The 24,222-nt window shown below is 47.9% G+C and overlaps 2 protein-coding genes across 3 annotated transcripts in view; both read left to right on the forward strand.

Annotated features, from left to right (window-relative positions):
- The first annotated feature begins 904 nt into the window (after positions 1 to 904).
- MYCL (MYCL proto-oncogene, bHLH transcription factor) lies at positions 905 to 7,814 on the forward strand. Of its 2 annotated transcripts, none has more exons than XM_027537696.1 (3): positions 905 to 1,113; positions 1,473 to 1,977; positions 4,958 to 7,814. In XM_027537696.1, exons 1-3 carry the CDS (start codon positions 1,033 to 1,035, stop codon positions 5,554 to 5,556), a joined length of 1,185 nt encoding a protein of 394 aa, XP_027393497.1. In that variant the 5' UTR covers positions 905 to 1,032; the 3' UTR covers positions 5,557 to 7,814. The 2 variants fall into 2 exon arrangements, with proteins under 2 accessions (XP_027393497.1, XP_027393499.1); XM_027537698.1 differs by lacking the exon at positions 905 to 1,113 and adding an exon at positions 1,122 to 1,375.
- Positions 7,815 to 20,176: 12,362 nt separating this feature from the next.
- Positions 20,177 to 24,222, forward strand: part of TRIT1 (tRNA isopentenyltransferase 1) — a 44,964-nt gene continuing 40,918 nt past the window's right edge. The window contains exon 1 of the mRNA XM_027537699.1: positions 20,177 to 20,377. Coding sequence (XP_027393500.1) covers positions 20,204 to 20,377 — 174 coding nt within the window. The 5' untranslated portion in view covers positions 20,177 to 20,203. The remainder of the gene's footprint in view (positions 20,378 to 24,222) is intronic.

Here is a 24,222-nt window from a genome sequence, read left to right on the forward strand (position 1 = left end):
TCCTCCATCCATGGGATTTTCCAGGCAAAAGTACTGGAGTGAGGTCCCATTGCCTTCTCCGAAGACTGTAGAGCTAGCAAGTAGCAAAACAAAGGCTTGAATGAAGTTTCCAGACTCCAAATTCCCATTCTTTCCTGTATTAGAACAGCTCATACAGAGTGTTTTGTGTGTGGTTTGAGGGAGGGGAATCGCCTTGATCTGTTCTTGGGGGAAAATTCTCCTTATCACCCACACCAGGGGCTAAGTTTGTTCTGCTTGCCTCTCCTGGCTTAGTTCCCTTCCCTACTGTATCTTCTTAAATCCTCACAACAGTCCTGTGAGGTATTACCATCCCTTCATTTTATAGATGAGACTGAAGCTCAGAAAGTTTAAATTTCAGGCTCCGGAATCTTCACCACCTTGCTTCGCTGAGGTCCGTCCAGGTTTGGGAACACCAAGCTGATGAAGGGGGGCCCAAGGGTGAGGAAGACAGTGCCGGGGACAGGGCTGGGGTTTAAGGCTGAGGACCACCAGGTGGCGCGGTGGAAGTGCGGCTGCACCCTACTACCTCACCTCTCGCGGGCCAGATGTACCAGAACTAAACGGGGCGAGCTCGGGGAAGTAGGCTCGCGGAGCAGGGAGCAGTTTTCCTGAACCCAGAGTCTTCAAGGAGCTCCGTTCTCGTTCGGCCTCCAGAGGACCTCCTGAGCCTCGCTAGAGTCACAACCCCACCGGGCGACCGCCGGGCCGCATCAGCCCGCCGCCAGCTCCGCGCTCCCCACTGTGCAATTCATTTGATGGGCCTGGGACTCCACAGCCCCCACCTGTCGACCCAGGAGGCGGGGCGTGGGCGGGGTTGGTCCCGTAGGGCCCGCCCCCTGTCCCTGAGCCGCGGGCGCGCGACGAGATATAAGGCAGCCTGGAAACAATGCGCCTGCATCTCGCGCTCCCGCGCCGCTCTCGGGAGCGTCCGGGCCGCCGTGCGCGAGCGGGGGCGGGAGCGCGCGCTGGGGGGCTAACGCCTGTGTGCGGGCCTCGCACTCGGTGGCGCGCATGTGCAAGTGTGCGGGCTGCTTCGCTGCCCCGAGCGGGCGGGGAGCCGGTCCGCTCCAGGTGGCCGGTGGCGGGAGCGAGGTGAGGCTGCGGGCAGCCTGGGAACGGGCGCGAGTCCCGGGGGACGGGCTGCAGGCTGCCTTCCGGGCACAGCACGCCCCCGCCCGACCCGGCCGGGCCCTCGGAGCTGCGCTCCGGGCGGCGCTGGCAAAGTTTGCTTTGAACTCGCTCCCTGCAGCCTAGTCCGCGCGCTGTGAGCGGCTTCCCCAGGCACGCTGACCCGGGGCCGGGCTGCCCGGGACGCTAGGGAAGGGCGCGGGCTCCAAGCTGTGAGGTTGGAGAGGTACGAGAGCCTGGCAGCCAGCTGTACTGGGGGGCCGGGGGACGCTTCCCTCCCTGGGCCCGCACCTGGGTCAGCACGTCCCCCTTCCCTCCCGCAGGGAGCGGACATGGACTTCGACTCGTACCAGCACTATTTCTACGACTATGACTGCGGAGAGGATTTCTACCGCTCCACGGCGCCCAGCGAGGACATCTGGAAGAAATTCGAGCTCGTGCCGTCGCCCCCCACGTCGCCGCCCTGGAGCTCCGGTCCCGGCGACGGAGACGCGGGCCCCGGAATTGGTCCTCCGGAGCCGTGGCCCGGAGGGGGCGCCGGGGACGATGCAGAATCCCGGGGTCACTCGAAAGCTTGGGGCAGGAACTACGCTTCCATCATCCGCCGAGACTGTATGTGGAGCGGCTTTTCGGCCCGGGAACGGCTGGAGAGAGCGGTGAGCGACCGGCTCGCCGCTGGCGCGCCCCGGGGGAACCCGCCCAAGGCGCCCGCCGCCCCGGACTGCGCTCCCAGCCTCGAAGCCGGCAACCCGGCGCCCGCTGCCCCCTGTCCACTGGGCGAGCCCAAGACCCAGGCCTGCTCGGGGTCCGAGAGCCCAAGCGACTCGGGTAAGGACCGCCCCGGGTCATCCAAGAGAGGGCACCCCATGGGTGGCCAAACCTCTGCCGCTGAGGTCCGGCAACTGGGTCTGCGCAAGCCCTTCCGCCACCTCCCTCTTCCTCGGCTGAAGCTGCCGGTGTAGCCCCCAGCGGTGTCTGTCTGGCACGTGGGAGTGTTAGTAAACAGTTTGAAGAAGTGGCGTGGGAGCCAGCGTCCCTTTGATGATGATTGGAGCCCCAGGGGACAAGGGAGACAGGGTGAGGCTTGGCGCTTAGGGAGAACAATACGGGGATTGGACCATAGGGGATTTCTGCCCTCCGAAGGCTGGAAGGGGTCCCTTAAGGGTCACTCCAGACTTAAATTTTTTTTGTTGCTGTCTCTTTCTCTGGGAAACTCACTCCCTTGGGGAGAGAAGCTGAGAAGCCTTTTGTGCAAAGCCAAAGCCTTCATCCTTTAAAAAACCTGGTCTCCTGCCTGCTTTATTTTAAAATGACAATAATGGCTCCTCCTCCATCCCCACCTCTTACCACGTATTCATCCTCACCATCACCCATGAGACAGTAGTGGAGGAATGACTGCTCCCTATTAACAGATGGAAAAACCGAGGCTTAGAAATAGGAAATCGCCAGAAGTGAACGCCAGCTTCCTGCCATCCAGCCAGCTTCTTTTGCTCAATCCTCCATCCCAACCAGGCACTTCTCTGGTGTTTAGAGGAACTTATTGGTTATCTGAGAAGTGGTACATCTTGCCATTTTGCTCTGGCCTGTGGTGGGAAGGTGTTCCTCTAGGAACAATTCATCTGAGGGCTTTCAGCTGCTTCATTTGTATTCAACAAATGTTCACTGGCCTCTACTTTGTGCTAAGCTCTGGGGTTAGTGCTGGGGGTCACAGATATGGAGCTCCAGGCTCCCCTGCCCCATCCTTGAATGCAGGTGTACATCTCACTGAGCACAGCCTGCTGCATCTGTGCCACCAGACTATGTCATTCTTAACCTAACCTCTTCTTCGAGGTGCCCATGAGAAATACTGGGGAGGGTGTTTTATAGGGTGCACACTGAGGCTTGTGTCAGATAAATCAGGACTGAAAACTCAAGTAGCTTTTAAGAATAATTTACGTGACCATTTAGAGGGAACTGGGGAATGGGTTTGGAGGTTGTCATACACTTAATGGTGAACATAAGGAAGGAAACACAATTAAAAGTAAAAAAAAAAATTTTCCCGGTTCACTTTTAACCTGCTTGCTTTTGTTAAGGTCATTTTTAACCTGCTTGCTTTTTACACCAAGACCTTGTTTGTTTAATGGCTGGAATGGGAACTTTGAGATCAAGAAACCAATAAAGATGTATCTCTGCAAAAGCTGATATGGTAGAGTGGAAAGTGCATTGTTTTGGGAATCTGGAGATCTTAGTTTTAGATCCAGAATGTTATACAGGTGCTGTGTGGACTTGGCTGATCTGGGTCTGTTTCTCCCTCTGCATGTTAGGGAGTTTGACCTGATCATCCAGCTGAGGACATGTCCTTGTCTAGGTAGAGTTAGACATTTTCTCTGAAAAGGAGAATGGTGTCTCACATTTTTTTCTTAGGCAGAACCTGCCCCAGCTATGGGGCTTAACTCTGAAGTATTAAAGGTTTGGGATGTGGGGAAGCCTCCTGAATCATTTTCTAACCTGCCCTTTACCCTGAACCTGTTTGCAAGCTCCTGGTTCACTCACAGGCCACATGGCCCAGAACAAAATGCAACAGATTGCAAACAATGAGGGGGGTGGGGAGAGTGACTGACGGCAAAGCTCGGCCAATAGGGGCTCGGGGCTGAGTAAGACCGCATTCCAAACTCAGCTCAGCCAGCCAATCACAGGTCTTGGGGCCAGGAGGGCTGAATGGTCAGGTTTTATTAATGGAGAAATAATGCGATTGTCCACACAATGGAAGCCTTCCTGACAAAGGGGCTCAAGCTTCGTGATTTGCGAAAGAGGCTGAGAACTGAGCTCTTCTGTTGTCAGGCTGAAATGCATAAAGGTGGCCTTCTCTGTGGAGGCTGCAAAACAGTGCGGAGCAGTAACGTTCTCCCCTAATTGTCCCTCTCCTGGTTGGGGTAACCTAAGAGATCTTGGAGTAAGGGAATGATAGAGGCATGTCCAGGTGTTGCTAGTGTTTTGGCCCCTGTATCAAGACATTCCCTTGCCGCTCAACTCCTGCGCCCCAACTCCTGACCCCCTAGAACAGGTAGCTTGGAAATGGTCTTTTGTACCTTTGTGAAGTTCCTGCGGCTTCTGCCGACCTGCGATTACAAATCCAATCCTCTTCTGGTCCAGGGAAGTGGGTGGGGCAGGCGACCTATAAATGATGGATGACTTTAGAAACCCATTGAACCCAGGAGCAAAATGCTCCTAAGGGAAACCCTTTCCCTCCCCTCTGTGGGTGAGGAGGGATGGGTTGTAGCCCTCCCTTCTCTGACTCTTCTGCTGAAAAGGATGGCAGAATAGAGAGGTGGGGGAATAATAGGATTTATAACTTGTGAAAAGTAACAATTCCCAAGTGCAGGCTGTGCTGGGCTGGAACAAAGGGCAGCTCTGCCCACAGACCCCTCATTTACAATTCTGATGGGGTATGAAAGAGCCCGACTGGGGAAGATCTTTATAGTTAAAACTTTGTCCCAGGCCGATAGCTCTTTTTCTCCATCCCGACAGAGGGGGAGGGGAGAGCCTGTGCAGACTGGGGGCTGTTGGCTTGGGTCTGCCTTTTGTTCTTATCTAAGCCTTGCTGTGCAAAGAGAAATTGGAGAATATTTTCCTTCTTGCTTATTTCCCTTCCTTTCCTTCACACCACCCTTAGCCTTGATACAATTGAATCAGTTGTCTTTCTCCCCACTTGAATTTGTTTATATCAAAATTGGGAAGATGTCACCTCCTTTCCCAAACTCCAGCATAGGGTCTGTGTATGTGTTTCTCATGGGGTGTGTTTCTTCTGTTGATCTCTCTTCTCGGACAGAGGGTGAAGAAATTGACGTTGTGACAGTGGAGAAGAGGCAGTCCCTGGGTGTCCGGAAGCCAGTCACCATCACGGTGCGAGCAGACCCTTTGGACCCCTGCATGAAACACTTCCACATCTCCATCCATCAACAACAGCACAACTATGCTGCCCGCTTTCCTCCAGAAAGCTGCTCCCAAGGACAGGCTCCAGAGCCAGGGCCCCGTGAAGACGGTCTGGAGAGAGAAGCACCAGAAGAAAAGGAAGATGAGGCAGATGAAGAAATTGTGAGTCTCCCACCTGTAGAAAGCGAGCCTTCCCAGCCCTGCAACCCCAAACCTGTCAGTTCTGACACTGAGGACGTAACCAAGAGGAAGAACCATAACTTCCTGGAGCGCAAAAGGCGGAATGACCTCCGTTCCAGGTTCTTGGCCCTGAGGGATCAGGTCCCTACCCTGGCCACCTGCTCCAAGGCCCCCAAAGTAGTGATCCTGAGCAAGGCCTTGGAATACTTGCAAGCCCTAGTGGGAGCTGAGAAGAGGATGGCTACGGAGAAAAGGCAGCTCCGGTGTCGGCAGCAACAGCTGCAGAAGAGAATCGCGTACCTCAGTGGCTACTAACTGACCAAAGTCTGACTGCTCTGTCTTCACAGAGACCCAAGTTTATTTTTTAACCTCCCCTCTCCCCCTTAGGAATTTGCACATTTCGGTTCAGGTGGGGTGGCCTGGACAATAGATTCCCAGAATGCATTGCACACACAAGAAGGGCTCGCATTCTTGGAAACCTTGCAACCCGGTTCTCCCTCTGCCCTGACTTGCGGGAGTGCAGTGGCTTCTCTGGCACCTTTGGCTTCTCAGGCAGGCAGCACTGAGGAGACTTGGGGTCTGTTGAGCTCACTAGCTCCGAAGAAAAGCCTGACAGATGCTATGCAACAGGTGGTGGACGTTGTCAGGGGGCTCCAGCCTGCATGAAATCTCACACTGCGGATGAGCCTTAGACTGAGAAAGGATGCTCCCACTGGTGTCTCTGGGGTGACGCTAGGACAGCTGGGCCTGGATGCTCTCCCCAGGCTCCTTTTTCCAAGAGACATACGAGCTGTCTTAAGTGAAGACGAGCTCGCAGATTTGATCAACAGGGACCATTACCTCACTGTCAGACACTTTACAGTAGCTGAGGAGTCAGAAACCTTTAACATGTATTCCCATGTTAGGTGACACCCCTCCTCCCACTCTCCATGCTGCGATCTTGAGAACTTGTAAAGCGCTTGGCCTCTTAGATTCTTTGTCTCAAGGCCCTCCGGGCCCTTTCCCCTGAGGGCAGAGACCATCCCATCCTCACCAGGAACTTTTTTGGTTTCCTTCCACTTTTGTTATGCAATGGGCTCTAAGGCTATTTCCCACAGGTCTGAAATACTTCCCCAGGACACAGGGCAAGGGTCCCAGCCTGTGGCTGGGGGAAGGTTTGGAGTCCTGGATGCGAACGTGTTCCCTGCCCAGGTGTTTTCCATCTTGGAAATCCTCTCAAAGCAGATGTCAGGCACCTGAAGGGGAAGAGCTGTACCACTTCCTCTTTCCCACCTCCCTCTCATCTCAACCCCTGACTGATAAGTTTGAAGTTCTACTCAGTTCGGTTCAGTCGCTCAGTCGTGTCCGACTCTTTGTGACCCCATGGACTGCAGCACGCCAGGCCTCCCTGTCCATCACCAACTTCTGGAGTTTACTCAAACTCATGTCCATTGAGTCGGTGATGCTAGAACCATACAAACCTGTGCTTCTCTTGCAACTCCAAGGAGCTTCCTGTCCCTCTAGCCACCCTTGGGCCCTCTGCCAGCCTGACATGAGTCAGAATCCCATTCCCAGAATCTGGGCCTTATTGCAGTTCTTACTGGGAGAGCCGCTGGGACTCATCCAGTGCTCCAGAAGGCGGATTAGCTTCCTGGTGGGTTTTTAAGAAGCTTCCAGGAGCTCTGCTCAGTGGACCATGATGGATTTTACCCAACTGGGCTCAGCCTCTCCAGGTGGATTCCAGGCACAGCCTCTGGGCTGAGAAAGTCACCTAACCCAACAAGTGTCACATGGGCAACCTCAGCAGCCCCTAAGTCTAGCCTGGAAGAAAGATCGGCCCTTCCAGCACTCTGCCCAGGGCAGCAGGTGCGTACTGGATGGGGGTTTGAAAATGGGGGAGGGAAGAATTCTAGAGTGCTATATGTGGCTCTGGGAAGCCAGCTGCTACTTCTAAACCTGTTATGCATGATGGTCTGTTCCTGAGGTTGCTTCCTGGCCTCAGAGAACCCCAGTGGAACTTGCAAAAAGCCCCCTGCTTCTGGAGCACGGTTTTGGGGAGCCAACTGACTTCGGGAACTGTCTTTGGAGAACAGGTGGGATGTAGGTTATTGATGTCTCACCTGAAGAGCTTGTGTTTTATAAGCTGCTGTTGGGTATTATGCTGGGAGCAGTCTTTTTTTTAATACTGTATTTTTGTATGCCTTTTGCAAAGTGGTGTTAATTGTTTTTGTACAAGAAAAAAAAAAAAACTCTGGGGCAATTCTGTTGCAAAAGTCTGATTTATTTTAAAAGGTAGATTTACCTGAAATTTTGTATTTAGTTGTGAATACTGATTGCCTGATTTTAAAATGTTGCCTTCTGGGACATCTTCTAATAAAAGATTTCTCAAATGTGTCAGAGGTGGGGGGGTGGGGGGCAGCTTATGCCCACCATGTCCCCCAGAACCAAGGGACACTGTTTTTTAGGGTAGTCACAAGTGATCTCTAACCATGTTGCTAACCTGGTCACTCCACCCTGGGTTCCTGAAATGCCATTTCAAACATGTCTAAACAACGTAAGTTTAGTACTCAGTAAACACAAAATTGTCTTGTGAATTCCAGAGTGCTGAATTTGTATTTTAGAAGGCTTGAAATCCTGGTGTTCCACCATTAATTCATCCTGTGCCTTTTACCTTTACCTGAAAGCCCTAGTTTCCCTACTTGTAGAATGGGGATAAATGCTACTTCCCAAGGGATTGTTGCTATTTAGTTGCTAAGTCACATCCACCTCTTTTGCAACCCTGTGAACTATATAGCTTGCCAGGCTCCTCTGTCCATGAGATCTCCCAGGCAAGCATACTGGATTGAGTTGCCATTTCCTTCTCCAGGGGATCGAACTCACATCTCCTGCATTGGCAGGCAGACTCCCTACAACTGAGCCACGAGGGAAGCTTATCACAGGGATTGGCAGGCATTAAATGTAGACTTTTTCAGCTGCAAGGCTTGTGGGATCTTAGTTCTCCTACCAGGGATTGAACCTGGGCCATTGGCAGTGACCGTGCAGAGTCTCAACCACTGGACCACCAGACTCTAAGCTGCTTTTAAACTGTAAAGCCTTAAATCTTTTCAGGTGGTACTTTTCTTACCATGGGTATTTTAATCCCCCTTTTTTTTTAACCATGCCTACCGCCTTGTGGGCTTCCCAGGTGGTGCTAGTGGTAAAGAACCTGCCTGCCAGTGCAGGAGACAGAAGAGATGTGGGTTCGATTCCTGGGTTGGGAAGATCCCTGGAGAAGGGAATGGCAACCCACTCCAGTATTCTTGCATGGAGAATCCCCATGGACAGAGGAGCCTGGAGGGCTACAGTCTATAGGGTCACAAAAAGTCGGACATGATTGAAGCTACTGAGCATGTGTGCATGCGCTGCCTGGCAGGATCTTGATTCTCTGACCAGGGATCAAACCCAAGCCGCCTGCAATAGAAGCACAGAGTCCTAACCACTGGGCAACCAGGGACTTCCCTTGCAGGATGTCTTTTTAAAAATTTTATGAGAATTGGTGATATAATGTGATTTTTTTTTTCTTTCTCCTTTGATTAATACAGGAACATAGTTCTCAGAAACTTCTCTAAATGCAAGAGGGGAGACTTTAGTAATAGCCATTCCTGATGGAGCACTGCCTATATCTAAACACCTTGCTCCTTCCTACATGTTAGACCACACCAATCATGTGCCAGGACTACAGAAGAGGGAACCAAGGTTCTAAGAGTGAAACATAACTGCCCAGTGTTACACAGCTAGTAAGTAAATGAGTTCAAGGGATTTGAAACCAGCTCTGCCTGTTTCTAGAGCCAGAGGTCTTCACCACCACATAATAATGATCAGCTTCTTTTGTTACCATGCGATGTGTAGAGGAAGTAGGGAATTTCATCACCTAACTGCTTGCTGGAACTGTCTCCTTGGGGCCACTGTGCCTGCTGCTTATTGGGATGAAGTGGAGCAAATGGCCCGTGACCAGCCACTCTGCCACGTTTGTGGGTTGAGTAGGTTCGTCTTGCCCCAGAGAAGCCCCTTCTAGGACTAGGAAAGGAAAACAGGTGCAGGTCAGAAAAACCATGAGCATCATGGTAGGAGAAGGCCACTGTATCTCATGTAATCCTGCCTTACAGCTGAGACCTGGGTCGATATTGCCTACCTGCATTCCTACGAAGCCTGAGTCCAAAAGCTACTATAAATTCCTTGCATTTACAAAGTGACTCTCATCACAACCTGGTAAGTAAGCAATATTTGCCACTTGGTACTAGAGCCCAGACAGTTTTTTTGTTTTTGTTTTTTGGCCACACCTTGTGGCTTGCGGGATCTTAGTTCCCTGAGCAAGGATGGAACCCATGCCCCCTGCAGTAGAATGGAGTCCTAACCACTGGGCCACCAGGAAGTCCCCCAGACAGGTTTCTTGCTCAAGGTCACAGATCAGAATCCAAATCCCAAAACCTGTCTTCTGTCAGGTAAACTTCCCACTCCACCCCTATGACCTCTAGGTCCCCAAAGCCAGGGCATAAATAGCTGTTTGATAAAAACAGACTTGGATTACTGGGATACTTTCCTTAAAACTCCATATCCCTCTTTTAGTTATAGTCGCTCTGTTCCCACTGAGTATAACATATTTTTTTTTCGCTGTGCTGGATCTTTGTAGCTGTGCTCTGGCTTTCTCTAGTTGTGCAACCAGTGTCTACTCTTCGTTGCAGTACGAGGGCTTCTCATCATGGTGGCCTCTTGCTGCGGTGCATGGGCTCCAGAGCGCGGGCTCACTAGTAGTGGCGCATGGGCTTAGTTGCCCCAAGGCATGTGGGATCTTCTAGGTATCAGACCCATGTGCCTTGCATTGGCAGATGGACTCTTAACCACTGGACCAGCAGGGAAGTCCCCATTCTGCTTTTGAGGCCATTTGTTAAGAAAATTTGTAGGGGTTTCTCTCCCTTTACTAGACGTTGAAAAAATTCACAAGTGCTCAGTAAAATCCTAAGAACTCCTAGGTACAGGGCCTAAAGCTGATGCTAATGTTGCTTTACATAGTTTAATTCTCACAGTAACCTGGAGGAAAGGATGGTATCAGCCCCATTTCACAGGTGAGCAAATTGGAGCTCAGAGATATTGAAGTCATTTGTCTGAGCCCAGACAGCTAGTGCAGACTGCCTGACTTGCCTGACTCTAAGCTTCAGTTCCTTTGAGTCTGAAACTCTGCTGAGAAAGGAGTGGGAATAAAGCCATCTCCTGGGGGGAAGAAAGGGTGTTTCTGGAATGTGAAGTATTTTAAGCTCCTTCCTAGCTCACTTCTGCAGACTCCTACCTCTATCTTTGTCTGAAAATAGCCAGGAGTTTATTCCTGGATTTCGGAGAAAAATTTCTGCAAATTAGGTTTGCCTCTGAATAGTACACTTAAGGGACTACATACCCCTCCCAAAGATGTGGACGTAGATAATAAGGAACAGCTGAGAAGACATACGTGGCATGGGAAAGAAAGGCCATCTGCTCTGTTAGACAATCAAAGGCTAAATGGAGTGCTTAACTCCTGCCCCTATTGGTAGCTATTTTAGGGGGACTGAGACAGGTTGAACTATCTTAGAAGTGCTGAATTTATCTTAAGTGCCCCTGGAGTCAGAATATTTCAGAATATGCACTTTAGAAGGAGAAGGGATGGGTGCGGGGGAGTGGAGGGGCAGGCGGTGAGGGCAGGTGGGGGGTGGGGATGGTTTTGTTGATCTGGAAGGTGATAGGGAGTGTGAAAGAGGACTCGAAGGATAAGATAACCAGTGGGAGATGACTGATGACTGGGTGACTAGGGAGGGTAAAGGGGAGGTCTCTAAATACGTCAGCTAAAGTTCCATGGGGGTGTGGACATTTCTACTTTAAGCTTGGTGGACAGCTCTTAATGTCTTTATTTAGAACTGCTGCTAAAGGGATCAACTGTATTAACATTGGGCTTCCCAGGTGGCTCAGTGGGTAAAAAAAGGAAAGTGAAAGTGTTAGTCCCTCAGTGGTGTCCTACTCTTTGGGACCCCACAGACTGAAGACCTCCAAGCTCCTCTGTCTATGGGATTTTCCAGGCTAGAATACTGGAGTAGGTAGCCAGTCCCTTCTCCGGGGGATCGAGATTGAATCTGGATCTCCTGCATTGCAGGCAGATTCTTTACCATCTGAGCCACCAGGCCTGCGATGCAGAGGACCCAGGAGATGAGGGGTCCATCCTTGGGTTGGGAAAATCCCCTGGAGGAGGGCATGGCAACCTGCCACAGTATTCGGGCCTGGAGAATCCCATAGACAGAGGAGTCTGGTGGGCTATAACGCATAGGGTTGAAAAGAGTTGGACATGACTGAAGCAACTGAGCATGCACGCGCCTGTATTAAGATTGCCATTCTTTTGGTGAGTAAACCTAAATATGATCTTAAGGTCTTTAATCAGGTAAGTTATTAAACAATTAATACTCAGTGCCAGGGGTCAAGTTGGTGCCCAAGAAGTAACTGTTGAATCACCTCTAAACTTGTGGGAAGTAGTATGGTTAGGTAACCTCCCACAACCAACAGAGCTCAGTTCCAAATCAAGCTCTCCATTTTCCAGCTTTGTGACCTTCGACAAATTATTAACTTCTCCCAGTCCCAACTTCCATATTTGTAAAACAAGTATAAACCATAGCACCTGCTTCTTAGGGTTGTTGTGAGCAATACTAAGTGCTTAGTAAATGATTAGTATTATTTAAACCATTTAGCAAGCCCCACCTAGAACACCAATTAGTCATATTTAAAAGGTGATAGAAGGGATTGGTAAAAGAAATCTTCCCAGAAGGAGTACTTAAAATAATCTGGGGTAGATGTATTAATGCCTCAAGAGGCAATAAATCATCAGGGAAGGAGTAGCCAGGATTTTGGGAGACTGAGATGAGCAGAGAAGGGAAGAAGGGCAAAGACCTGAGTCTGACTGGTCCACAGCATTCCATGCCCCATGGCAGGCAGGCGGTGGGAGTCCGTGACGCTGTTGCACATATGGGCCCTCTATTTGTCCTTACTGGGCACTGCAGTGTCTTCAAACTGAGCTGAAGTCAATGACTCCATTCAGTCATTAAATCCTCTAATGTGTATTTTTGTTCAGACAGTGATCCTCACACCTGGGTGAGTCTTAAGAATCTGGAGATGGAAATGACAACCCACTCCAATATTCTTGCTTGGGAATTCCCATGGACAGATGTGTCTGGTGAGCTAGTACGGTCTGCTACTGCTGCTGCTGCTAAGTCGCTTCAGTCGTGTCCAACTCTGTGCAACCCCATAGACAGCAGCCCACCAGGCTCCCCCGTCCCTGGGATTCTCCAGGCAAGAACACTGGAGTGGGTTGCCATTTCCTTCTCCAATGCATGAAAGTGAAAAGTGAAAAGTGAAAGGGAAGTCGCTCGGTTGTGTCCGACACTCAGCGACCCCATGGACTGCAGCCTTCCAGGCTCCTCCATCCATGGGATTTTCCAAGTAAGTGTACTGGAGTGGGGTGCCATTGCCTTCTCCACTAGTACAGTCTATGAGGTTGCAAAAGAGTTGAACACAACTTAGCAACTAAACAACAAACAAACCCCCAAAACCTTGATGTAGTAGGTCAGGGCCAAGAATCTACCTTGCTGATAAGCAAGGAGGAAGATGGAATCCTGTGGTCACACTTAGAAAAATATTGGAATAAGGGGTTAGAGCCAGGTCTTGTGGAGATATAAAAATATTCACAAAAGTTGCTATAGATGGCATAGTATAATGGTTAAGAACATGGGCTTGGGGTTACTACTTACGTGATGTTTGGGCAAATCATTCAACCTCTCCAAGTCCTAGAAGTTTCCTTCTCTAAAATAGATATAATATTAATACTTACCTCATAGGACTGTTGAAAAGATTAAAAATAAATTATTGTATGTAAGTGCTCAGAATAGTTCCTGCCACATACTAAGAACAATGATATATGAAGTGATGGTTCCTTATGGAAGTTTCAGTTCAGTTCAGTTGCTCAGTCATGTTTGATTCTTTGCAACCCCATGGACTGCAGCATGCCAGGCCTCCCTGTCCATCACCAACTCCCAGAGCTTGCTCAAACTCAAGTCTATCAAGTCAGTGATGCCATCCAACCATCTCATCCTCTGTCATCCCTTTCTCTTCCTGCCTTCAATCTTTCCCAGTATCAGGGTCTTTTCCAATGAGTCAGTTCTTCACATCAGGTGGACAAAGCATTGGAGCGTCGGCTTCAGCATCAGTTCTTCCAATGAATATTCAGGACTGGTTTCCTTTAGGACTGAGTGGTTGGATCTCCTTGCAGTCCACGGGACTCTCAAGAGTCTTCTCCAACACCACAGTTCAAAAGCATCAATTCTTCAGTGCTCAGCTTTCTTTATGATCCAGCTCACATCCACGCATGACTACTGGAAAAACCATAGCTTTGATTAGATGGACCTTTGTCAGCAAAGTAATGTCTCTGCTTTTTTCTTTTTTTTTAATGGAAGTTTATGAGCATGCAAACATGATCACAGAATAAGTCAATATGTGTCTCAAACAAGGGCTGCAAGCCTCAGAAGGGGAAGAGAGCACTTTGGAGTCATCAAGAGAGTTCTTGTTGGAGATACTGTGACTTTAACTGGAACTACAAGTCCCAGTAGTATTTGGCTAAGTGAAGAGGAGGAAGGTGTTCTAAGCTAAGGGAATAGCTATGGGGAAGAGAGGATTGGGCAAGTTATGTGAAATCTGGGGAGGGATCTGGTCTGATTTTCAGGCCAGGTAGTCTCATTTTTGTAAAACAAGAGGAGTTGCACTAGATTTCTAAAAGGATCCTTTTACCACAAACATCCTCTGTGATTCTTTGAAATAGGGAAGTCAAGAAAAGAAACCGATTGTGGTTTGGGACACAGTTGAGATTGAGGTGGTGGGATCATTCAAAATAGAGCACCCAACAGGAAGTTGGAAATGTGACATTAAAACTTTGGAAAGGCAGTTGAAATGAAGATACAGGTTTAAGACTCACCAAGATACAAAGCTGATGAAGGCCCACAGTGCTAAGTCACAGGAAGGAGAAAGGGCCAGAGAAGCAGAGGAGGGGGCTTGAAGAAGCCATGAAATTAGAAACAGAAAGGACCTCTGATGGCTCTGCATCTTTTCTCCTTTTGCATCTCCCTACTCTGATTTTGCAGCCTTTGGGGATCCCTGTGCATGTGTAGGCTCCCTTGGCGATATGGGAAGGCAGGAAGTGAGCTCCTTTTGCGAACAGGAACTTGGGATTACTACCTATGTGATGTTTGGGCAAATCACTCAACCTCCCTGAGTCAGAAGTTTCCTTCTTCTGGTGTGCTCTGGAGAAAACTCTATAACACAACATAAATCCTACAACATGGTGAATTTCACTCTCTTCCCCTCACTTGTTCTGAGCACTCTGATACTCCCAGATTTGAGCTGGCCAATCACCAATGGAAACAGTAATGGAAACAGACATCCACCAAACCAATGGAGGGTGTTGTAATTACTCACAGGCACTGTACTGGGTTGTATTTTGTCCCCCAACTGAACTCATGCCTATCCAGAGCCTGTGAATGTGACCTTATTTGGAAATAGAGTCTTTACAAATATCATCAAATTAAGGTGAGGTCATATTGGATTAGGATGGTCCCTAATCCAATGACTAGGATCCTAGAGAGGGAGGTGGGGACAGAGACACACCCACAACAGAGAAGATGGCCACAGGCATCTTAGAGTCATCTGACAGTCATCTTAGAGTGAGACAGGCAGGATTAGAGTCACACTGCTGAAAACCAAGGAATATAAAGAATTTCCAAAAACTACCAGAAGCTGGAAGAGGTAGGGAAGGATTCTTCACTAGAGGGAAGCACGGAGTGTTCTACCCGTACTACCAGTACCTTGATTTTGGGCTCCTGGCCTCTAGAACTATGAGAGAATATATTTCTGTTGTTTTAAGCCAGCCAGTTTTTAAGCCAGTTTGTGGTAATTTGTTATGCTAGCCTGAGGAAACAAATACAGGCACCAAGTTCATCATGAAACATCCCTGCAGGAAACATTTTTTTTAATTTAGGATGGGGATCAGGCTGCAAAGCACTTTATCTTTTAATTTGTGATTAAAAAAATATTTTTTTATTTAGCTGAGTTGGATTGTGGTACATGGACTCAGTAGTTGCAGCACATGGGCTAAGATCCCTGAGGCATGAGGGATCTTAGTCCCTGACCTGGGATTGAACCCACGTCCCCTGCATTGAAAGGCAGTTTCTTAACCACTGGACCACCGGGGAAATACCTAATTTGTGATTTTTTTTTTTTTCTTAATGCTTATTTGGCTGTGCTGGGTCTCAGTTATGGCATGTGGGATCTAGTTCCCTGGCCAGGGAATGAAGCTGAGCCCTCTGCATTGGGAGTGAATTTTCCTAGCCACTAGCCCACCAAGGAAGTCCCCCTAATTTGTGATTTAAAATAAAATGTTATGGCTGCACCATGTGGCTTGTAGGATCTTAGTTCCCTGATTGAACCCAGGGTCCTGACAGTGTAGGCATGGAGTCCCAAACACTGAACCGCCAGGGAATTTCTGGCACTTTGGATTGTACCAAAAATCTAGTGTTTGTCTTTGAACCAACTTTCTTCTTTTACTTTAGAAACAGATGCTTCAGGCCTTTCATGACACATTCCTCCTCCTGTCGTAAATGTCGCAGCATCCTCTAGAACTCCAGAAAGTTCAAACTTTCTGGATGCTCCATTTTGAATAATCATTCCACTCTAATGGCTTCTCCCTACCTTTCTTTCTTTAAAAAAAAATTGTTTTAATTGGGTCATTGTCCAGATTTTCCCTCTACCTTTTTGCACTCCTCCTTTTCAGCCACATTTCCGCGCCCATCCCACCCCCCGTACTGATCTCAGTTTCCTAACGGTAAGGTAAGGCAACATAGATGTTGCCCAGGCTATATCTGCCCTAGGACAGAGCATACACATACACAGGCAGTGACAGTTAGGTGGCAGACTGTGGACTTAAAGAAGGGCAGACAGGAAGTATTTCCTCCAAGTAATTCGTCTCCCTAGTGTCTCATTTCTGCGTTTTAGACGTGCTCTTCCAGACTGAACCTGTCCCAGCATTTAAGAAATAATTTTATTTATTTTTGGCTGTATTGAGTCTTTGTTGCTGTGCGGGCTTTTCTCTAATAAGGGTGAGCAGGGGCTACTCTGTAGTTGCCTGTTCTGGGGCTTCTCACTCCGGTGACTTCTCCTGTTGCAGAATGCTGGCTCCAGGTGCATGACCTTCAGTTGTGGTATGTGGGCTCTAGGGCACAGGCTCAATAGTTGTGGTGCACAGGCTTAGTTGCTCCGTGGCATGTATGCTCTTCTAGTATCAGAGATCGAACCTGTGTCTCCTGCATTGGCAGGTGGATTCTCTACCACTGAGCCCCCAGGAAAGCCTGCATTTTTGCCTTTTAAACTATTTTTTTTTTACTCCAAATAGTCGGTAAGCAGTGGAATATATTGAAGATGGGCTTCTGAATCCTCCAGCTCTAGATATACACATACATTTTAAGTGAGAGACTGCCTTTCCTCTTGAGCTGTCTTTCTGAATAGGTTGAGCTGCTTCCCATCTGGCCTCATACAAAGCAGAGAGGGGTCAGGGCTAATACCTGGGCATGACTACAAATAGCTTTTCTGACTCCCTTTTGTCACCTTTTGTTTCTTTATTTCCCTGCAGTGCTCCCATTAGAGGGTTTTGGTGGTGCTAGAATCTGCCTGCCAATGCAGGAGACACAAGAGACACAGGTTCAATCCCTGAGTCTGGAAGATCACCTGAAGTAGGAAAGGGCATCCCATTCCAGGATTCCATGGACAGAGGAGCCTGGGGGGCCATAATTCATGGGGGTCGCAAAGAGTTGGACATGTCTGAGCACATTGTTTCTTAGAAATACTTACTAACTCTTGATCATAGACTTCAATTTCCCAATTTTTACTTGAACTTAATCTCTCCAATTAGGATTTCAAGTTACAGGTTATCTTTAAGGAACTATTCTTAGTATAGTTTCGAGTTCAGAAGATCATTAGGGAGACCTAGGTCCAAAAAAACAGCCTAGAGAAATTTAAAAATATGTTCCAATTCTCCTTTGGTGAGGCTGGCAGAATTAGAATTACAATGAATGGAAATAGTATGATTTTTATTTTTTCCCCTCACTTCTCCCTTCTCCTCATTTGTTTAGAACTACAGGCTCCATTCTGATTTAGGAGTCAGAATGAAATTCCTGCTCAGTATTTCAGTGATAGTTCTCCCCATGGTCTATAGGATCCCTGTTCTCTTTGTTTCTATAGCAACAGTCCTTGTGTTGCTTGGTTAGAAGCAATTTTCTACTGCTGTGGTGAAGCCCCATTTTTTCATTCCTTGTTCCCCTGTTGCCTCGGTAACCAGCCTCTCCCTCTTCTGGTCTCTCAGTAGTAAATTCCACTTCCCCCTCCTTCCTCTCTCTCTCTCTCTTTCTCTCACAACAGTCACCTGGTCATGACTCAGACAGTGCTTTCCCATCTGTAAGTGGGCCTCCTCTGTCATGGTCAGATTGTCATCATGATATTAGCCTCCCTTTTGCTTTATTTGCATCATTTCTCTGGCCTTCCTTCTTTCTGGTGGTTGTCAAGGTAACTGTACCCTCAGAAAATCTCCAGGCAAAGGCTCTACAGTTAACAACCATCATGTGAGATTGTCTGCCAATATGTGGCCACACATCTCGATTTTAAAACCGGCCCCAGGCGGATACCACAAATTGGAGAGAACAAGGCTTTTGATCAAAGCAGGCTGGATTGAGAAAAGGAGGTACAGGGGACCCTGGGACATGTGACTACAAGGTTGACGCTGGGTTTGCAAGAGTAGCCATTATGCCAGTAGTGATCCAAGTGACTGAGAAATGTATTTATTGGCAGTCATTTCTAGACAGGTCTATCACATGTTGTAACCATCCAGGGGTGATTCCTCTGGCCCAAGGGTGACGTGACCTGAGAGCTAGGCAGAGCCAAGTAGTAATCCCAGGGAGAAAGCAATTAGAACTCTTGAACTTGCTAACAAGGGGTGAGTAGAATAGGTATTTAGGCACTTTCACACATTACTGGAAATTTCTCTACCCTTAGGCGGCTGCTCTTACCTCTTTAGTGAGGCAGATGGGGTGTTACTATTATAATAACCCAAAGTGTTCAACAAATGGTGGTTATTATGTGCCAGGGCATTGTAGCAGGCACTTTTCAGACATTACTTCATTTTCTCCTTATGGCAACCCTGAGAGGTATTTAATGATGAGAAAACTAAGGCTAAGCTAATTGTGTGAAGTCACTCAGCTGATAAGTGGCAGAGTTGGAATTCAAATCCATGCTCATCTGACCAGGTGCCCAGGATCCAGATGCCCAGACCAGGGATCCAACCCCTGCCTCCTGTGGTGGAAGTGTGGAATCTTAATGCCTGAATCACCAGGGAATCCCCCCAAAGCCCTTTCTTAAAGGTTGTGGAGTCTTCAGAATTTTGGTCCTCTCTGGACCCGATTTTTCCCCATCCCTACTTTAATCTGAGGGTTGTTACTATATCCCTTCTACTTTCCTTATTTTTCCTCTTTGTAAGTTGTAGGTTGTTTACTTGCTTATTTTTCTCTCTGTTCTTTTTTTTAAAAATTCATTTATACATTTATTAACCTCCACTTGCTCTAAATCAGAAGCCATACTAAGAACCGGAGGATCCCAAGAAGAATAAAACAAAGGTATTCCTGCTCTTAAGCAGCTCTCAGTGTTAAGTTTTATTTGCAAAAATGTAATATTTTAAGCCATCATTAATTCACAATTGAAGTAGGCACTTATTCATGCTGCTGCTGCTAAGTCACTTCAGTCGTGTATGACTCTATGGGACCCCATAGACGGCAGCCCACCAGGCTCCCCCGTCCCTGGGATTCTCCAGGCAAGAACACTGGAGTGGGTTGCCATTTCCTTCTCCATTTCTCTCTGTTCTCACCCCATCTCTTGCATCCTTTCACCAAAGAGATGACAAATTTTGTTTTGTCTTCTGATTGTGTCTGAGTTTGAGTTGTTGGATGAAAACATAACAGCAGCCCTCTTTTCCTGAGAACTAGGAAGATCTGATCCTAAAGAAGATCACACCTCTGAGCTCACTGGCTGTTAGCACTAAGTAGGCAAGCCATTCTCTCCATTAACAAATCATTGGGTATCTTTTTGGTATCAGGTACTATACTGGATCCCTGGGTCAGGAAGATCCCTTGGAGGATGGCATGACAACCCACTCCAGTACCCTTGCCTAGAGAATCGCATGGACAGAGGAGCCTGGCCGGCTGAAGTTCTTGCTGCTGCTGCTACTGCTGCTGCTAAATCGCTTCAGTCGTGTCCGACTCTGTGCGACCCCATGGACTGCAGCCTACCAGGCTTCTCTGTCCATGGGATTCTCCAGGCAAGAACACTGGAGTGGGCTGCCGTTTCCTTCTCCAATGCATGAAAGTGGAAAGTGAAAGTGAAGTCGCTCAGTCAGTAGGGTTGCAAAGAGTTGGACATTTCTGAATCAACTTAGCACGCACACCGGCACCCACTGTACTGGAGATACAGTAATGTCCCAGGCAGAATCTGTTCCTTGCCTTTACAGAACTAACAGTCTGGAGACAAAGTCAGACAATAGAGGTCAAAACATAATTTCATACTATAATTAGGGCTATGAAGAAAAAGAAGTGGGTGCTAGTTTAAAAAAGAATAATAGGTATAAATCTATTTTAGATACGGCTGATGTGTTCCCATTTAAGAGAGGAGGTAGTTGAGGTTTTCACACTAGCTAGTTGATGGCAGTCACAGCAGGAGCTTCTGAGCTTGGGGACCTTAGTCCCTTGTCTCCTCCTTCCCTCCGCCCTTTCCCTCTAGAGCCCGAGGGCCGCGCAGGCGCACTGACGGTTGCCATGGGGACAGCTGATCCGGCGCAAGCGCAGACGTCTCCAAGATGGCCGCGGCTGCGGCTGCAAGAGCTGTGTCTGTGGGCCCTGGGCTCCAGAGCCTGCAGCGGACACTACCTCTCGTAGTGATTCTCGGGGCCACGGGCACCGGCAAATCCACCCTGGCTTTACAGCTCGGCCAGCGGCTCGGTGGCGAGATCGTCAGCGCTGACTCTATGCAGGTATGACAATGCGGCTGTCCCCGGCCTGGGGAACCGGAGACCGCGTGCGGGCCTTTGGCCGAGTGGATATCTTGTCGCTTGGTGGAAGTGGGTGAACTCCGAAGCTTGTGGGGCGGAGGAGGCAGAGGAAGGGCCATAATTAGTAGGCGCCCACCGTACGCGAGACACCGTGCCAACATCTCATTTACTGCTGACGACTTTACTGTCTGGTGTGTGGGTTCTATTATTTTCCTTTTACGGATGAGGGAGTTCACCTTGGGAGGCGAAACGACCACCGCGTTGTCACAAAGCGAGTATGTGGAGGCGATGGTATTTGAGCCTACAAGGTTGACATATAGATGTCCAATACATACCTTTTGATTGAAAATTATTCCAGAGCTTTTGCTGTTTAGAATTTCCAGCGAAACCAGGATAAATCATTTACCATCTATGATTGTCTACTGCGGGAATGGATCACCGTGGATAGTCTTGAGACCTGGATTCTCCTCCATAATCTGCCATCGGCCTAAATAAGGTGACCTAAATAATTAGGTCGTGATTTGTGCTTCGACTGAGGGTGGGTGACATTTGGGGCAAATCTCTGATGGAAGAATTACAAGTTAAGAGTTTTTACAGACTAAATGAGATGCTTAGTGTGAAATGCCTGCTGCTGAACCTCAGCAAGGAGGGGCAGTCCGTCTCCCCACTGTACCCTATAAACCTCTAGGGCATGGTCTCCACCCTCAGTTCATTTCGGGTGACAACTCGATGGACGTGAATTTGAGTCAACTCCGGGAGTTGGTGATGGACAGGGAGGCCTGGCCTGCTGCGATTCATGGGGTTGCAAAGAGTCAGACTGAGCGTCTGAACTGAACTGACCATCAGCACATATCAGGTGATTGGGATAATTCAACAAATATTTGTTTGCAACCTCTACTTTCTGCTGACTTTGAGAGACAGACTTTAGCTCAAATCCCAGCCTTGCCTTTTCTAAGATATGCAACCTTAGCTTGACCTCTCCATGTCTTTGTTTCTTTTGTAAAATAGGAAGAATAAAATTAGTAACACAATATTATTGCAATGGTTAAACAGATTACATATGTAAAACACTTAATATAATAGGAGGCAGGTAGTAAGTGCTAAAAATATGGTGAAAGTGAAGTCGCTCAGTCGTGTCCGACTCTTTAGGACCCCATGGACTGTAGCCCACCTATTGCAATGGTTAAACAGATTACATATGTAAAACACTTAATATAATAGGAGGCAGGTAGTAAGTGCTAAAAATATGGTGAAAGTGAAGTCGCTCAGTCGTGTCCGACTCTTTAGGACCCCATGGACTGTAGCCCACCAGGATCCTCCGTCCATGGGATTCTCCAGGCAAGAGTACTGGAGTGGGTGCCATGTCCTTCTCCAGGGGATCTTCCCGACCCAGGGATCGAACGCGGGTCTCCCGCATCGTAGGCAGACGCTTTACCACCTGATCTACCAGGGAAGTCCAGAAATATGGTTGGTGCTATTTTCTGCAAGGCCCTTTTGGAGAGACAAAACTGCAGTCCTTGTCCTCAAGGAGTTTTAGTCCAGCTGAACATGAAACAAAGCAAATTAATACATGTTTGAACTGAGATTTTCATGATGCTTTGCAAGGTACGGGAGTGGGAGGTGGAGAGGAGAGAGACTACAAATTTTAGATCTTACATCCATGGGGAAAGTCTAGCACGTGTGTGGAGAATGCAGCAGGTATGACCCACATTAATCCTACGCTCAGAGGCTTCCTCTGCTTGGTGGAGCCTTTCCCCTCCATAAGTGTGCGTCTTTGACTCTCTTTGTTTAGCTCTTTACTTAGATGTCACCTTATTGAAGCCTTCTCTGACCATCTTACTTAAAACAACACACTGTTGCTCCCTGTTTCCCCCTCTTCCTCATATACCACACTTGTCAGGAAAGTGTTCTCAATAGAACATCTTAATTTTACGTCTGTTTTGAAGTAAGTTGGCGGGTCCTGGCAATAAGGGTTGGTGATTGCTCTGTAATCGCTGTTATCCATTATTCAGAAATGTTTCTTTACTCATATCTGTGTACCACAAGGTTGAGCTTGCTGGAGGTCTTGCTCAAGGTAAGATAGGCCACATCGGTTAGACACTTTGTGTCTTGTACAGTGCTGATGATATGGTAGATCTTTAACATTTGATGAAATATTTGTTGGCCTGTCTTATCAAAATTACACATCTTGATCCATTTAGATTCTTCCTGTGGTTGTAAGTAACTAGAATATGAGAATTAAATTTCTTTCATCCTTGGGATGCCATGAGGATTAATGCATGAAAAACACTTTGACGATAACTGAGCTTTCTGAACTGGCTATGAAAGAGTTAGTCGCTCAGTCGTGATTCTTTGTGACACCGTGAACTGTAGCCCGCCAGGCTCTGTCCAGGAATTCTCCAGGCAAGAATGCTGGAGAGAGTAGCCATCCGCTTCTCCAGGGCATCTTCCTGACCCAGGGATTGAACCCAGATCTCCTGCATTGCAGGCAGATTCTACAGTCTGAGCCACCAAGGAAGATTGTGTTTAATTTTGATTATACCTGGGATATTCATAACATTTCCTCTCATACCCGTTGGAAAACTTTGACCTTTGAGTTTTACTTTTCATTTCAATTAATGAAATAAAGTAGCTCTGCCCCATTCACTGTGGGTGTACATAGTTCTTCATTTCTACCATTGCTTACCATGCCCCTGATAGGGTAGTGCTACTATGCTTGCTTTTTTTTTTTTTTTCTCTGCTTGCTTTTTAAGCAATAGAAAGAGATAAGGCTTTTCAGTGACTTGAGGTTGACTCAAAAAATTTTTGGCAAACTTGTAAGCAAGTGATACTGTTTTTTTTTTAAAGTTAACTTATTTTTAGTTGTACTAGGTCTTCATTGCCTCCCGAAGCCTTTCTCTAGGTGCGGCGAGAAGGGGCTACTCTTTGTAATGGTGCACCGGCTTCTCATGGCCGTGGTTTCTCCTGTTGCAGAGCAGAGGCTCTAGGCACTTGGGCTGCAGTAGTGGCAACAAGCAGTTTCAGTAGTTGTGGCTCGCGGCCCCCAGAGCACACAGTCTAGTTCTGGCACGAGGGCTTGGTAGCTGCGGCTCTCGGGCTTAGTTGCTCTGAGGCATGTGGAATCTTCCTGGACCAGGGATTGAACCCGTGTCCCCTGCATTGGCAGGCAGATCCTTATCCACTGTGCCACCAGGAAAGTCCCAGTGAATGATATTCTTAATGTTGGAGTTAACCAGCTTCTTTTCTAATTTTATTTTTTATTAACCAGCTTCTTGAAAGAACAGTTTCAGTTAAATCCACAAGCAGAATCATAACTTAAATTTGTATAGCACTTTTTATAAAATGCTTCTATATATGCTTTTTTGTCCTCACAGTAACCTTGTAAGGTAGATACAATTATCTTTTCACAGGTCTTACAGTGCGCAGCAGACCCAGAGTTGGACATAGGTCTCTACTTAACACGCTCAGTTCCTTATCTATATGCAAAACTGTCTTCCCTTTTGGATGAGGCAGGAGCTGTGGGAGTCAGTCATTAGAGAGTACTTCTTAACTTGTATGACACTCATCCTTCACACGGAGAAGGCGATGGCACCCCACTCCAGTACTCCTGCGTGGAAAATCCCATGGATGGGGGAGCCTGGTGGGCTGCAGTCCATGGGGTCGCAGAGTCAGACACGACTGAAGTGACTTGGCAGCAGCAGCAGCATCCTTCACAGGAATATGTTACATTTTGGTCAAGATACAAAATGTATTTTAGGATTCATATTGTGAATTGTAGTGTGAACTCATCATGATACCTCAAGTTGAGTGTTGAACTAAGTGGTGGC

Source organism: Bos indicus x Bos taurus, chromosome 3, assembly GCF_003369695.1.
Source record: "Bos indicus x Bos taurus breed Angus x Brahman F1 hybrid chromosome 3, Bos_hybrid_MaternalHap_v2.0, whole genome shotgun sequence".
Classification (NCBI taxonomy): Eukaryota; Metazoa; Chordata; class Mammalia; order Artiodactyla; family Bovidae; genus Bos; species Bos indicus x Bos taurus.